The sequence below is a fragment of the Meriones unguiculatus genome, chromosome 3 (genome assembly GCF_030254825.1).
Source record: "Meriones unguiculatus strain TT.TT164.6M chromosome 3, Bangor_MerUng_6.1, whole genome shotgun sequence".
Classification (NCBI taxonomy): Eukaryota; Metazoa; Chordata; class Mammalia; order Rodentia; family Muridae; genus Meriones; species Meriones unguiculatus.
In genome coordinates, this window is record NC_083351.1 from 71,357,076 (window position 1) to 71,374,053 (window position 16,978).

At 45.8% G+C, this 16,978-nt stretch overlaps 1 protein-coding gene across 1 annotated transcript in view; it reads right to left on the reverse strand.

Moving 5' to 3' along the window:
- Slc13a4 (solute carrier family 13 member 4) overlaps positions 1–16,978 on the reverse strand; it is a 44,734-nt gene that overhangs the window by 9,925 nt on the left and 17,831 nt on the right. The window contains exons 4-13 of the mRNA XM_021653555.2: positions 15,426–15,598; positions 14,967–15,021; positions 12,863–12,902; positions 11,740–11,820; positions 8,981–9,168; positions 8,209–8,328; positions 7,099–7,200; positions 1,742–1,843; positions 963–1,060; positions 399–523 (exon numbers count right to left, since the gene is read on the reverse strand). Of these exons, the coding sequence (XP_021509230.1) occupies positions 399–523; positions 963–1,060; positions 1,742–1,843; positions 7,099–7,200; positions 8,209–8,328; positions 8,981–9,168; positions 11,740–11,820; positions 12,863–12,902; positions 14,967–15,021; positions 15,426–15,598 (1,084 nt within the window). The remainder of the gene's footprint in view (positions 1–398; positions 524–962; positions 1,061–1,741; positions 1,844–7,098; positions 7,201–8,208; positions 8,329–8,980; positions 9,169–11,739; positions 11,821–12,862; positions 12,903–14,966; positions 15,022–15,425; positions 15,599–16,978) is intronic.

The following is a 16,978-nucleotide window of genomic DNA, read 5'->3' on the forward strand; positions in this document are numbered from 1 at the left end:
GGCAGCCCTCTATCAGCTTCAGCTAAGAATCTCTGAGAGGCACAGTCTAGGTGTGTAGATGGACAGAGGAGCAACCTACTGAGCTGTCATTTGGGGTCTCTGTGAGCCCTTGCAGCCTACTTCCTGTCAGTGCTATGAGACCCCAGAAAGGAGGTGCCTAGAAAATCCAAAATTCCTTTTGCTTGTGACAGTGTGGGCCCTGCAGAGAAGGTATCAGGGCCAGTGTGCTGTGACCTGTGGCACCAACAGAGATGGCCAGGGAGGAACCAGAGCATCTGTCCTGCTGTGTCACAAACTGACCTAGTGACTTGGTGACCATACTATGCTCTCCCTTGGTTACTTCTAGCCTTCCCTTCAGGGTCGTAATGGACTCCTTTAGGAAGAATCTGGATGTTTACCTTGCTGCCAGATGCCAGGGCATAGCCTCCTCCCACCAGGATGACAATCTCCCAGGGCATCGTTTTCTGGAAGTCCTTCCATGTGATGATGGGCTCCATTCCCTGGCTGGGTTCCTGGCTTGTGCCTGTACCACAGACGGAAAGAAACGGAGTCAGACAAGGCCCTAGAGCAGTGGTTCTCAACCTTCCTAGTGATGTGATCCCTTGATACAGTTCCTCATGCTGTGGTGATTCCCGACCACAGAATTATTTCATTGCTGCTTCATAACTGTAATTTTGCTGCTGGTATGAATCATAGTGTAAACATATGATATGCAGATTGTCTTAGATTAGCCCTGTGAAAGGGTCGGTTGACCCAAAAGGGATCTTGACCCACAGGTTGGGAAATGCTACCCTAGAGGTGTGATTTGTGAGGAAGGGTCTGGATATTACAGGGTTCAGGAGCTAGCTCTCCTATTTGGGTTAGAGTCTGAAGGGCCTTGGAAAGTCTCCTTTGAGCATTCTAACTTGGTATTCTTTGGATAAGGCCACCCCCCAAACTTTGTCCCTTTAGTCTTCGCTCACCGTCACTCTTTTTCCCAAAGCAGGGCTTCTTTGCTGGAATGAGGAAGAGCAGGAAGCCAAGAAACACAGAGACGGTGGCATCAGTGCGGTAGCCTTTCCTAGCAAAGAGATCCACATGGCAGCAGGAGGGGAGTTAGGTCTCTGAGCAGGTCACGGGAACACAGCACCTCCACACAGCAAACAGTCCGGCAGTGGCAGCAACCTGACTTTTGCCAGTTGTTGGGCTATGCTGTGATGGACTCGTGGGCAGGATTAATGTCTGGAGCTGGCCTCCCTAAGGGAGGTGTCTTAGTGTGAAATGACAGCTGGGTAGGCCTTGAGTTCTGGGAGTGATCAGATTTGTTTAGCTAACAGCAGAACATGGGTTTCTCTCCTGTGAGGACCACACTACAACTTTGGTGTATAGGAATCCACAGTGTTGGACTGGGCATCTTGCCTGGTGGCTTCTTCCTCCACAGGCCCAAGACCCTGAGGCCAGTCTCATTATAGCTAGTTCTTTACAGATGTTACCCTTGTAATGCTCTTAGCATCCTAGGAGATAAATAAGGCTTCAAGAGCTTATGTAAGATGACTACTGTCACAGAGCTGGTAGCCCCTGGTTCCAACCCCAGACAGGGACCCCCAACACTGTGATTTCTTCCTGGTTCCATACTGTCTTTTCCCTAGAAAGAATGGATTTTTTTTTTCAGGGACAAAATGAGTTCTGGGTTTGTGTAACCCATGATTATACCTTGAGGAATGAGTGAGGATGGGGTTCAGGAGAAAACAGTATCACTTACTTTTCAAAGAAAGAATCCCAGCCAGGGACAAAGCCAGGCTCCCGGGTAAACCACAACACTGTCATCAGAATGAAGAAAAACGCAGTCACCATTTCAGGGTAGCTGTCAAAGATAGCAGAAAGACACACTTCAGGAACTGGGAGCGGACAGCTTTTTCATGGGGCTTCTGGAAGCTCCTATTTAGACCACCAACACTGACAACGTAAAATGTAGTCACTGCTTAAACACTAGAATGGCTGGCAGTGAATTAGGAAAAGAACTGTTAGAGACAACAGAATCCACGTTTCCTGGAGAAATGTAGGGTGGAGAAGGCACAGCGATGTCATAAATAATCTTAGCCTCTCCAGAAAATGCAATACAGTGAGCACCTTCAGAACTTGCCGTTGGAACATGAACTGCTACCAACCAATGTTTTGGGACAACTTACCGTATACCTTAGTTTTGGTATTCCCTTAACCTGAGACAATAACTGGCAATGGACAATGAATTATTACCTATTTTAAAATGGAAGTAACCGTGTTGTGTTTATCCAGTGAGATTCCATGATAATGAATGTATTTTGGTACAACAGTTAAAATGAGATCCAACCAGTAATAGTCATGTTGCCGGTCATAAAAAGTCTCCCTTCCACAAAACACCCAGGGCCAGATGGTTTCAGCACAGAATTCTACCAGACCTTCAAAGAAGAGCTAACACCAATACTCCTTAAACTATTCCACAAAATAGAAACAGAAGGAACACTACCAAACTCATTCTATGAAGCCACAGTCACTTCACAAAGACTCAACAAAGAAAGAGAATTTCAGGCCAATCTCCCTTATGAACATTGATGCAAAAATACTCAGCAAAATACTTGCAAACCGAATACAAGAACACATCAAAGATATCATCCACTATGACCAAGTAGGCTTATCGCAGGTATGCAGGGTTAGTTCAATATATGGAAACCCATCAATGTGATCCACCATATAAACAAACTGAAGGAGAAAAACCACATGATAATCTCCTTAGATGCTGAGAAAGCAAATCCAACATTCATTTATGTTTAAAGTCCTGGAGAGATCACAGATACAAGGCACATACCTGAACATAATAGAGGCAATATACAGCAAGCCTATAGCCAACATCAAACTAAATGAAGAGAAACTTAAAGCAATCCCACTGAAATCAGGGACAAAGCAAGGCTGCCCACTCTCTCCATATCTCTTCAACATAATTTTTCAAGTCTTTGCTACAGCAATAAGATAATTAAAGGAGATCAAGGGGATACAAATTGGAAAGGAAGAAGTCAAAGTATCACTATTAGCAGATGATATGATAGTATACCTGAGTGACCCCAAAAATTCTACCAGGGAACTCCTACAGCTGATAAACACCTTGAGCCAAGTGGCTGTATACAAAATTAACTAAAAAAAAAAAAAAATCAGTAGCTCTCCTGTATACAAAAGACAAAAGGGCTGAGAAAGAAATTAGGGAAACAACATCCTTCACAATAGCCACAAAGGACATAAAGTACCTTGATGTGACCCTAACCAAGCAAGTCAAAGACTTGTATGAAAAAAATTTCCAGTCTCTGAAAAAAGAATTAGAAGAAGATATCAGAAGATGGAAAGATCTCCCATGCTCATGGCTTGGCCGGATTAACATAGTAAAAATGGCCATCTTACCAAAAGCAATCTACAGATTCAATGCAATGCCCATCAAATTACCAACTCAATTCTTTACAGACCTTGAAAGAAAAACTCAGCTTCATATGGAATAACAAGAAACCCAGAATTGCTAAAACAATCCTCTACAATAAAAGATCTTCTGGAGGTATCTCCATCCCTGATCTCAAGCTGTACTATAGAGCAACAATACTAAAAACTTCATTGTACTGGCATAGAAACAGAATGGTAGATCAGTGGAATTGAATAGAAGACCCAGAAATAAACCCACACACTTATGAACACCTGATCTTTGATAAAGATGCCAAAACCATACAATGGAAAAAAGATAGTATCTTCAACAAATGGTGCTAATCTAACTGGATGTCTACATGTAGAAAAATGCAAATAGATCCATACTTACCACCCTGCACTAAAGTCCAAGTGGATCACAGACCTCAATATAAAACCAGACACACTAAACCTGTTAGAAGAAAAGTGGGGAAGAGCCTTGAACTCATTGGCACAGGAGACAACTTCCTGAACAGAACACCAACAGCACAGGTTCTAAGAGCAACATTAAGTAAATGGGACCTCATGAAACTGAAAAGCTTCTGTAAAGCAAAGGACACTGTTGTAAGAACAAAACAACAGCCTACAGATTGGGAAAGGATCTTCACCAACCCTGTATTTGACAGAGGCCTAATATCCAGAATATATAAAGAACTCAAGAAGTTAAACAGCAATAAATCAAGTAATCTAATTAAAAAATGGGGTACAGAGCTAAACAGAGAATTCTCAATAGAGGAATATCAAATGGCAGAAAAACACTTAAAGAAATGTTCAACGTCCTTAGTCATCAGAGAAATGCAAATCAAAACAACCCTGAGATTTCACCTTTTACAGCCATTAGAAAGGCTAAGATCAAAATCTCAAGTGACAACACATACTGGAAATGTTGCGGAGAAAGGGGAATTCTCCTCCACTGCTGGTGGGAATGTAAACTTGTACAACCTCTCTAGAAATCAATCTGGTGCTTTCTCAGACAATTAGGAATAGCGCTTCCTCAAGATCCAGCTATAACACTCCTAGGCATATATCCAAAAGAGGCTCAAGTACACAACAAGGACATTTGCTCACCCATGTTTGTAGTAGCTTTATTCATAATAGTCAGAATCTGGAAACAACTCAGATGTTCCTCAGTTGAGGAATGGATACAGGAATTGTGGTACATCTACACAATGGAATATTACTCAGCAATAAAAAAACAAGGAAATCATGAAATTTGCAGGTAAATGGTGGGAACTGGAAAAGATCATCCTGAGTGAGGTATCCAAGAAGCAGAAAGACACACATGGTATATACTCACTCATAAGTGGATATTAGATACATAATATAGGATAAACCTACTAAAATATGTACACTTAGAGAAACTAATCAAGAAAAAGGACTCTGGCTAAAATGCTCAATCTCCATTTAGAAAGGCAAAGAGGATGGACATCAGAAGAGGGAGAAAACGGAACAGGACAGGAGTCTGCTACAGAGAGCCTCTGAAAGGCTCTACCCTCCAGGGTATTAAAGCAGATGCTGAGACTTATGGCGAACCTTTGGGCAGAGTGCAGGGAATCTTATAAAAAAAAAAGGAGGGGGGAGATAGTAAGACATGGAGAGGACAGGAGCTCCACAAGTAGAGCAACAGAACCAAAAAATCTGGGCTTAGGGATTTTTTTTCTGAGACTGATACTCCAACCAAGGACCATTCATGGAGATAAGCTAGAACCCCTGCACAGATGTAGCCCATGGCAGTTCAGTATCCAAGTGGGTTCCCTAGTAATGGGAACAGGGACTGTCTCTGACATGAACTGATTGGCCTGCTCTTTGATCACTTCCCCCTGAGGGAGGAGTAACCTTACCAGACCACAGAGGAAGACAATGCACCCAGTGCTGATGAGACCTGATAGACTAGAATCAGTAGGAAGGGAAGGAAGACCTCCCCTATCATTGGACTGGGAGAGGGACATGGGTGGAGAAGGGGGAGGGAGGGTGGGGTTGGGAGGAAAGGAGGGAGGGAGCTACAGGGGGAATACAAAGTAAATAAGTTGTAATTAATAAAAATAAAAATAAAAGAAAAAATAGTCATGTTGCCACAGCAGAATGAACGACATGGGGATGCAATCCCAGCAGAAATTTAAGTGAAAATAGACAGGATATACAGTTATGTTCAGTATGAGCTTTATAAAAATATATGTACACATATACATATATATCTATAATAAACATATCCTATGGTACTGAGGCTTGAACCTAGGGCTTTGTACATGCTCAGCAGGCGCTCTTAACCGTTGAGTTACTATTCCATGCTCCCTTTGACTTTAATTGAAATAGTCTAAGTTGTCCAGTCTGGTCTTGAACTTAACTTCCTGCCTGAGCCTTTGGAATTTATTGGGATTATAAGTGCAGCTTAATCATATATGTCTCTCTGTCTCTGTCTCTCTCTCACACACACATGCAAACACACATGTACATGCATGCACACGCATGCACACACACACGTGCCCATGTGTGCACACCCAGCAATGGGAAGGAGCATATTATGCTAACAAGTAACACTAAGATTCACGTCCATGTTACTTTTTTCTTACACTTTCCTATAGTTTATAAATGCCATACCATATACATTTATTCCTTATAAATTAAAGTGTTAAGGAATACAATTTCCGTCTGAAGTTTTTGCTGAGAGGTCTGTGTGGGGAGCGCTCTGAGAGAGTAGGTCCAGCAGATGGAAGGCTGTACTGGGTGCTGTGGGAATGCTGACAGGAATGCCTGAGGTTGTTGGTGGCGTCTTGGTTCTCCTGTCTTCAAGTCTGTTTGGTGTTGTCTTATGCTGTGAGTATAGCCCTGAGGTGCCCAGCTCCCTGGATGAGACAGCTGGGTCACTAATGTGGCTCATTTAGGAAACGCAGGGGCCCTGGCTTTCCAAGGACCTAGCATGTTCCATGAGTGTGCTTTCTTTCTGTTGCTTTTTCTCCAACTGCCCCACCAGTTACTCTACTCATACCTTGGCCTCTGACGATAGAAGAGAGTGGCCACAGGAATCTGTGCCAGCATGGCTCTGACATTAAATAACATCTGAATGCTTAGGTTCAGAGTTCTGGAAAATTCTGCAAAGATCTGGAGAGGACAGGAGCACCACAAGAACCAAATATATCTGGGCACAGGGGTCTTTTCTGAGACTGATACTCCAACCAAGGACTATACATGGATATAACCTAGAACCCCTGCTCGGATGGAGCCCATGGCAGCACAGTATCCATGACGGTTGTCTAGTAAGGGGAACAGGGACTGTCTCTGACATGAACTCAGTGGTTGGCTTTTTGACCTCTCCACCCCCGAGGGAGGAGCAGTCCTGTTAGGCCACAGAGGAGGACATTGCAGCCAGTCCTGAAGAAACCTGATAAGCTAAGGTCAGATGGAAAGGGAGGAGGCCCTCCCCTATCAGTGGACTTAGGGGCAGGGAGAAGATGAGGGAGAGAGGGAGGGAGGGAGGAAGGGGCTACAGCTGGGATACAAAGTAAATAAACTGTAATTGATATAAAAAATAAAAAAATTAATAAAAATTTCTGCCAATGTGGGGGACTGTCAGGAACAAGGCTGCTGGGTCCCTTCACTGTTACACTGGGACAGGGGAAAGCAGAATGGTGTGACTCTTACCTAATGTCGCCCAGCTTTTCATATTCCTCCCGGATCCTCTTCTCTGACAGCTCTTCCCTTTTGGTCTTCTTCTTCTTGCTCAGAGAACAGGTCTCTTTAAAGCTAGGAAGGGAGAATGAGCACAAAATTAGAATATGCTCCCGAGGTCAGATATAGCCCCCTCTCCCGCTCTGTCTCTGTTGTCTTCACATGCAGACTGCCCCTCCACCTTCTGCTTTTGCAGCTTCTGTCTGCCTGTTACCCAGCCTCTCTTAGACCTTCCCCTGGCTCTGGGTATACCCATTTGGACATGGCTTGGGTGTATCGATGAGGAATCGTGTCTTACAGATGAGTAATTGGATATTTATGTCTAGTTACTTTCACACAAGTGTCTTGTACATGAGTAGAGTCAGAGTGTTAAGGTGTGTGTGTGTGTGTGTGTACATATGCGTGTGTGCACACACTTACTTGTCTAGAGACAAAATTTGCCTGGGATAAAATTAGGTACTAGTTTTATATTACAATATTGGCCTGTTGGCCATCATTGGTTTGAGAATAAGTTGAGTAAAAAGAACACATTCCATAGGCAACTTACTAGCAAAACATCATATGATATTTTACCCTTTTGCGTTTGCGTTTGATCAAATGTAGAGTAGACTGATGGTTATTAAGAAAAGGCTTACTAAACAGGTTAATATTAGAAGTAATATCACAAGGCTCATATCTAACTTGTTGTTTTGAGAGATAGGAGCACATTCCATATAATCTGCTAGAGCGAAATCACCACCATCTATAGTATTAAACCTAGGGCAGCTTTACTTAGAATCATGTTTCTAAGAACATGATTGGGGTTTCTCTGTGTGATTTGAGGGCAATGAAATTACACCAGAAACTCTCTAGACTTTCTATAAATTAGAAAGGTCTGCTGGCTAACTGTTTAGAATTAAAACCAACTCATTGTGCACTAAGAGAGTGCAGAGTTCATGAAATCTTCGCGTCTCCACAAGAGACCGTGTCCAGCTCCCAGCCACGTCCCCTGCACTCCTAGAGCAGAGCCTTCCGGTTCTGGGCACACCCGCTTTGAGCAGCCTTTGAGAGCTGATGCTTTGCCAGCAAGGCGCTGGCACTCACTTGCAGCCGAGGAAGAGCCAGTGCATCCAGAACCAGCTGACCACCAGCATGATGAGAGAGATGGGGAAGCTGAAGAGGAACCAGGTGCCAAAGTTCACCACCTCTGCTGTCGGATACTGGCTGGAGGGTAAAGATCAAGTCAGGGACGAGGAACAAGTGAAATTTCCACATGGTGTTTGGGGTGATAGCAAGAGCGCCTTCAGAAGACATGCAGCAAGGCCAAGGGCAGAGGAAACTACACAATTTAGAACTGTGCAGACCCAACCATACAGACTCAACTCTGCTCCTCCCCACTGGCATTCCCTCCCAAGGCCACAAGGAACTCTCTCTCAAATCCCCCTCCCGCTACTTTGCCCCATTCCGTGCTGCTCTCCAGTTTCCACCCAGTATGAGTTTTCAAAACCATAGCTCTGCCCTCACTCCTTACTTCAGATCCCTTGAAGGCATCTCATGGCCTTTCTTTCTGGCATTGTCCAAGCTCTCTGTGGGTTTTGACATTGTCATCTGTCCCTCTCCCTCTCTGGCCCCCTCTACCCTGTTGTTTAAGTGAAGTGTTCTGTTCTCCTGCCTCACCATCCAGATGGCCCCATCACTGTTGTCTTTGGGGAGGAACTTCCTCCCTGAGGATGGATGAGCTTTCTGAGCAGAACCCTGGACTTGTCTTGCCTTCTAGGCAGCTGTTCTGCTCTGTCCTTAGCATCTAGTCCCAGTCTGGCCCAGACACCAATAGAGGATTCTTTCTTAGTGCTTGCTGACTGAGTGGATTACTTACTTGTTGAAATGTTCTAAGAAAATAAGGCTGGTGGAGGTGCCAATGATGGTGGTCAGGCCACCAATGGTAGCAGCGTAAGATATGCTCAGAGAAAGGCACTTGCAGATCATTTGGTCATGGTGGGATCTGTACTTCTTCCTGTTCAGTTCTTGGTTCTTGGAGCTGGGGGTCAGGACTCCTGGCTTTTCCTATCAAAGAAAAATTAGTGAATTCCACAGTCAGCTTGGGCTGTCCAGCACATGGAGCCAGAGAGGCAGGACACACCATGGTCCAGTGGGCAGGTGTTGAGTCTCAGCCTCAGATGGATAAACCCTTGTTCCTCCTATGCTAACTAAGCTTGCTTCTGAGCTTCCGTTTCTTCTGCAGAATCATACAGTCTCTGCCACGTGGTTGTGAAGGACAAAGGACAAGACACTTGGATCACTTCCAGAACTCCATTCAGAATGGTGTGTTACTGGGGCTCTAAGCCATCTGGCTTACAGGTTGAGTGCTCACTGCTTTTCCAAAGGACCTGGGTTCTCTGGTTCTACTGGTTCACAACCACCAGTAGCTCCAGTTTCAGGAGATCTGATGTCCTCTTCTGGCCCCTGTGGGCAACAAACATGCATATGTTCTACATATCTACATGTAGACACACATACACACATAAAAATAAAAAAATCTTTTAAAAATGATAAACTATTATAATCTTTTTTCTTTTTGGAGTCAGGGTCTAAAGGGACTCCTGCTAGCTTCAAACTTGCTATGTAGCTGAGGATGACCTTGGACATCTCATTACCTTTCCTTCCACCTCTCAAGTGCTAGAATCATAGGTATGTGCCACTACTCTTGACTTAATATGATTTTTGGTATTATTGAGGTTATTACTATAGAGACCATTGTTTGTTTTTCTATTGTTTGCATTTAAGTCAACAGAATGTGGTTTTTACTTTGAGCTTTAAAAATGTTTTGTTATTATTGAATGTATTTATTTATTCATTTAATAATGAATGTATACATGTGTGTACCATTTGCATGCAGTACCCAGGGAGGCTGAAGAGGATGCCAGATCCCCTAGAGTTGTTATAGGCCCCGTGAGCCCCCGTGTGGGTGCTGCAAATTGAACCCAAGTGCTCGTCACTGCTGAACCACCTTTCTAACCTCAAGAGGTTATTTTTTTCATGGAGGTGGAATGGCAGTCCCAGTGGGGAGAAGGGTTAGAATTAAGCCTGGGATGGGGATGTTTCTTGGGGGTAGAGCACTTGCGTAAAGGCCTTAGGTTTGCTACCTAGAAAACAAAGCCAAACAGCCGTCCAATTACAGAAGAACCTAGCTTTCATGAGGAGAAAACAATAACACCATTCCTCCATCCCCGCCTCACACTTCCTCTCCCCCTTTGCCTTGGCCTTGGCCTAGTCTTCTCAGTCTTGCTTGGTTTAGTTGATTATCTCACACCGGACTGCGTGAGACTTGGAAACCTGGTGCAAATGTCAGGAGGCCAAGTCATGGCCCTTAAGTATTGTCCATCTTCCTCTGAGGGCCAGAGTAAGGCTTGGGCACTTTTAACTGCTGAAAGGTTTCCTGCCCGCTTGAGCTGGAAAGGACCATTTGAATCCCAGGATTCCCATGATATTTTCTTCTAATGAAATTTACACTGAACCTTAATACATTATCCAACTGTAGCTTTGAATTGGCTTCTATTTTGTAGCTGGGGTTTAACTACATGTATTCAAAGGAGAGTGGGTTGGAATGGAGATGCTATTCTTTCCAGATCTCATCTGCTGGCTTCTGGTTTCATTCCTCTACCTCATTTTCAAGAACGAAATTCAAAATCACTACCTTGTTGAGCTAGGACTATGGGGAAAATGCACAGCGCTGTGCTACTATATGTTAATAAAATAAACATTTCATAAATGGTAGCATTTATTAATGGTGAGAGCGAAGGATGTGAAACAACTGAGACCAATATTAACTAAAAAAAAAAAAAAAATCTGAAATCAAGGGCTGCAGGTGACTGACACCTCTTCAGACCAGTCTCCAGTCTCAACATCCAACTCATTTCTGCATTTTGTTTTAGTATTACAACAACAGGGAAAAAAGACTCATTTGTGCAGAAAAACAAGTGTGCTTATAATCTCAGGACACTAAAGAAAATATTCACAGTGGGGACTGGTGAGAAGGCTCAGTGGGTTAAGGCACTTGTCCCTGAGCCTGGCAAGCTGAGTTGAGTCCCTGGAACCTCCATGGTAGAAAGAAAGAATTGGCTCCTGAAAGTTGTCCTCTGACTCCACATTTGTACTTGTGTACTCCTGTGTGTGTACATATACACACACTCTGAATAAATAAATGTGATTTTTCTTCAAGACAGGGCTTCTCTATGTAGCCTTGGCTGTCCTGGACTTGCTTTGTAGACCAGGCTGGCCTCAAACTCACAGTGATCCTCCTGCTTCTGCTTCCCTGAGTACTGGGATTACAGGCATGGCTACTGCATCTGGCTCTAAATAAATGTAATTTTTAAAGTAAACAAATATTTACAGTTGTATTGAAATGCTTTTGGAAAATCATTTGAACCTTAAATCTACCAACCTTAAGCATTTTCATTTGAAAAACCTGTGGCCCAGAAAGTCTTGGTTTTCGGTGATGTCCAGTGAGCCTGGGCTCTTTCCGTGGCACACACATCAGAGATTTATGCTAACCATACCTCACTAGCCAGAGATCCTGACAGCATTGGGGCCAGTACCTTTAGGAAGCATAAGGTATTTCATACAGGGTTCAGTTACCTGTGATGAACTTTGCTTCTTATGTTGCTGTTGGTTTGCTGTTTTGATAGGCTTGGTGACCATGGGCACACCATTCAGATTCTGCTGGGACAAAAGCCATCACACTGTTAGGAAGAGGATATGATCCAAGTAGCTGGACAGGTACCATTTAATTGTCCCAGGGATACCCTAGGTCTTGCCACTATGGGTCTCAGGGAGTAGAAGCCTGGGAGAGCATTCTAAAGAGCATTTCCTACATAGGGTCAGGCTCCATCTTCATAGCTTTCGAACTGCCAGGGGAAGAAGCTTTGAAACGTGAGGTCATCACTTTGTCCTTATAGGCGAAACTAGCTTTCTGGGAGTTCACTGGCACATGAAGAACTCTACTACTTTCTAAAAACAAAAACAGCAGAAGCAATGAAATCATTTTGGGGGATAATTTCATTACCACAGTGAAATCCACAGTTTGGGGGCTGGAGAGATGGCTCAGCAGTTAAGACTATATACTGCTCTTGCAGAGGACACACATTCAGTTCCCAGCACCCATGTCAGGTGGCTCATAACTTTAGCTCTAGGAGATCCAAAATCTTCTTCTGGACTTTGGAGCCTCTGCACTTACACCTATGCACACACACACACACACACACATACACACAATTAGAAACAAAACCTCAAGAAAACTCATACAGTTTAATTGGCCATTTATACTTCTTGTAAAACCTTTAGGGAGAGAGAGTGAGTCTGAGTGCAGCATATGGATAAACCCTACTCTCTTTAATATTAAGATTTTGCAAATGGAATCCCAGAGTAAGAGGAATAAAATTCTGAGCTTGGACATGTGGCTTTTCAAATGGGGACGCCTGAGTTTTGGTTCCCACAATAAAAGTTAACTTGTATTTTCCTTATTTAGCTTCTATTGTCTCACTTAGGTGGCCAGGACTCTGAGCTGGGGTTCCAAACCACTCACCCTTGTCAGAAACCCCGCCCACCCACCCTTCTTGTGTGCAGCCTGAGCAAGACTTCTCCACTCTTAATCCTTGAGGCTGCTGGTGCAGGAAAAGCTACCAGACCTCTTGGAGCCTGAGTTATCTGAGGGAATTCCAGGTGATCTCAAAGCCCAGGGTGGAGGAAGCCACAGTCATACCTTGTTCTGCATCAGGGAAGTGAAGTCTGCAGTTGACGTGCTGGAAAGAAGCAAAAGAAACAGGGAAACCAGAGTGGATCACGTTTGGTGGGAGGGATGCTTCCCCTGATGCCGAATGTTTGGTATAAGCATCTTGGTTTTAGGCTCAAGCCTTCCAGCCCACAAAGAGGACCAGTTTTTCCCTACTCTTCCCTGATGCTTTGAGAGACCAGCAGAGGCTCGCTTCCTCCCAAGGACAAGACAGCAGCTTTATCTGAAGTGACACCAACACTCCTAATAAATAGCAAACACAGAGTGCTGCTTCAGTACAGCCACTTACATTTGGACTTCCTTCCCTATGACCCATCAACCCTCATAATAGATCCAGGCCACCAGCATCTGTTCACATCACCACTCAGCACTAGAATGTCGGTAGTGGGTTCGCAGGGGTGTCCCCTGTCTCATTGGAGAACCTGTGCCCTGATGGTATCCTTACTAGCCACTGTTAAGAAGGCCACTATCTAGAAACAGATATGTGACATGCTTATCTGAGGTGACAGCAGCAAGAGAGACAGGCAAGGGAGAAAACAAGATGGGAAAGAATTTTGGGTCAGTAACTAACACCTCACGGAGGGGACAGTCGGCTTTATATCCTGGATCCTCCCCAGTCTTCCTTGAAGACAGGCAGATGGGAACAATCAAAACTACTGACACGCTGAGTTCTCAGTAACTTTGCAATCTATCTAAGTTGTGTGGGCTGTGAGCCTTCCAGCTCACCCACTGTGAAGGGAGATGACAGTGCTGGGCACTCGCACACTGGACATAGATTCTTGTGATCATCAAAACGTCGAGGCTGCATCAGTGGGAGCTGAAGCAGGGCCACCGTAAAGGAGTCTTTGGAGAATGTGCTGCCGTGTTTCACTTTCTTCCTAGACTGGCTGAAGAGGGAAGCTAGGACCACTTCAGAAGGCAGGGGAGGCACTGGTCACAGGAAGAGCATCGAATGCCCATTCCTCTGCCAGCACAGAGGAGTCCCAAGAAGTCTTAGGGACAGTTGAGCTTTTGTGTTAGACTTTTGGTACTGATACAGTGTAGCCAGAAAGGCCAGAGAGGAGAGTGACTGTGGGGTAGGAGCAGCGACTCCCTGTGCTTCATGGAGCACGATGCCCATCTTCTCAAGGAAGGCGCACACAGGAGGAAGCGGGGCTGGAGCTGTCTGGAAAAGCACTGCCCAGAAAACAGTGAGCACAGTAAACATAGAGGGCCGAACCATCGGAACACTGACAAGCTGGGAGACGGCGTGGCTGCCCAAGAGCCAGCTGCCATCAGGCCTTGGTGCTGAAGATGTCACCTCAAGGGGGTGACCTGTGGATTCTAGAGTGGGGTGCTCACAAGTGACAGACCTAGGGTCTGGATCTCAGACAGGAGTCTAGCCTGGAGCCTTTTTGCCCTTCAGTTTTTTCTGTAGCCTAAGTTTGCGTCAACCCTGGAGACTGCAGAAGCAGCAGAGTGAGGATGCAGTAGGCAAGGGGCAGGAGGGAATGTGGCAGGGAACAATGAAAGGTCAGAGCTGTCCCTCACCAACTCTCATCTCTTCTTCTGCAGGCTTAGGCCTAGAGGGAACAGGTGTGGGCCCGAGGAAAGGCCAAAGGAGGCTTTGGAAACAGATCAGATTTTTGATAGGAGCCTGGACTAGACTGCTGAGGGTCTGCAAATGAGGTCATTCTGTCTCTCTGAATGCAGAAAAGCTGTGGCATCTGCTTTAGATACCGGCAAAAGTGGAGCAGAAAGAACAGAGGGGATGATGGAAGACAGTGGCAGACAGAGATGAAAACATTTCCTGCTGGGTCTGCTCTGACTGTCCAGCCATCTAGGTAGACTTCACTCAGTGTGAGCTCTCCCTTTTTAAAAAGTTAAACAGGCAACTTACAAAGAGCTGTTGCAAAACACCACTGTTAAATGTGTGGTAAGTCTCCCTCAAGATCTTGGGAAGTAGATTCCATGGATGGAGACAAGGTGGTGAGCTTGGTACACATATCTAAAGAAGATGCATTTGGTCCTATGTTTCCTGTCCTCTCCAACAGGCCCAAGAGGCTCTGTCTGCCAAGAAGATGGTCATACTCACTCTTCATTGACAAAGATGAGTTCCACAGAAGTTTGTCCATTGTTTATGTCAAGACCTACAGTGGTAAAGAAACACAGGAAGTGAAAACTGAGGCTGGAGTGGACCCTATGGAGTCCAGGGGCTCAGGGCAGGGGTAGAGGTGTGATAAATGGCCTCTCCCTTTCTCTCTGGTCTGAAGGTATAGTGAGTGGGGCTGTAGATGCAGGCAGACCCCAGAGTGTTGTAATAATGCCTGAGCACTTGGGACAAAGAGAAATGGGGCTACTGGTAAGCAAAGCAGGAAGGAAGAGTGGGACTGGGCAGAGGGAAGCTTGGGTTATGGCAGCTGGCATGGCTAAGAGGGTAGACTGAAGATGAGGTGATGGGCACCAGGTTGGGCAGTGTCACAAGTGGAGCCTGGCAGGGAGTCAGGGATGAGGGTGGAGGAGCCAAGGGGAGGTGACAGCCGGTGAACTGTACCCAGGCACTCCGCCTCCTCGGTGCTGGAGTTGCCCGCCACCAGCTGTTCCTCCTCGGCGTCGATGAGCTCCTGCAGCACGGCCTCCACGATGGGCATCACCATGGCCGTGGTGGAGGTGTTGGAGAGCCACATGGACAGCATGGTGGTGCAACACATGAAGCACAGCAGCAGCCTGGAAGGCGGGGCAGTAAGGGTGGAGCGTGACCCTGCTGCACTGTGCGCTGTGACCCAGGCGGCTTCAACCTCCCCGTGCCTGGTGCAGCAGAAGCCTTTAGCTCAGCACTGGCCGCATGTCGAGGCTAGAGGCTAGTGGCCAGGAAAAAGCTGCCATAGAAAGGCCCCGGGGTGTGGACTCCGTGGCTGCTCTTCTCTCTGTTTGGACATTAGGGGGAGCTCTGTGATGTGTCTCTTATGGATAATGGGATCCCTTTCCTGCAGCCAGCAGGTCTAGGGAACCCCTTGCTCTGGAGCAAACAGAGATGAATGCCTGGCACTTAGTGCTCCCCACTACTGCAAGGATGGCTGCAATACACACAAGTGTCCCCTGTCCCCGCTTGTGTGAGTGTCTCTAGCTGGTCTCTGAAAGACTCAAGCTTGGAGGAACACAGAACAAAGATAAACTTCAAATGATTTTCCTTTTACTTTGGAGCATGCTGCAAACTGTGCCTGTGTGGACCTGGGGCATGTTGCCTAAGCGAGGCCGACACAAAGATACCTTGCTTATATTTTAGACAACTCTGCACAGTCTGGGCACAGCATGTGTGTGGATTGTGCCCGGGCAGGGCAGAGTCCTGGCCAGCGTTTTCTTTGAGGTGACGGCAACACAGTTCTCATGTTCTGCACACCCACTGATAGCATACTATGCGGGTGTAAACTTGCTGGGTAGTGTGGTAAACAGGGAAGAAGGGAGACTCAAATGGCTGAAAACTCCTGTGGAGAGTATAAGGTTTTTGAGTGCTGTGCAGGGGTTGGAAGTATGACTCAGGGCTAGAGTGATGGCTTAGGGCAAGGACCTGGGTTTGCTTCAATCACTCCCCCCGGCCCCCCAAACAAAACCGAACAGAACGAAAACAAAGGAACCACAAGGTCCCAACTCAATGAAAGAAATGCCCCTGCGTGCCCAGGAAGCTGAGTGGGCAGTTGGCTTCGGGGCCTGCGTGGACTGTAGTTAGCAACTCCACTCAGCAGCCGGAGATAGGAACGTGCTTTACAGTTCCAACATACTAGTGTAAAAGACTAACGCCAAAAAAAAAGCCACTTTTTTTAATAGTTTGCCCTTCCAACTGGTGAGGCAGCTTACATAAGATGCTGTGAACTAGTAGTCGAGAGAGGGAAGAGGAACAGAGGAGATCGGGGGCAGAAGGAGTGAGGCTCACACAGAACTGTCCACCTTGATGCCCCCACATATTCTGTGAGGGTGAGGACCCCGCTTTGTGGGCCTCTTGATGGCAGAGTGAAAGGAGAAAGAGGGAGCGTGTGAGGGCATGGTCAGATAAAGCACCCCCAGCCGCACAGCGGATGGGAAGCAAAGCCCGTATCTTAAATGATAGTG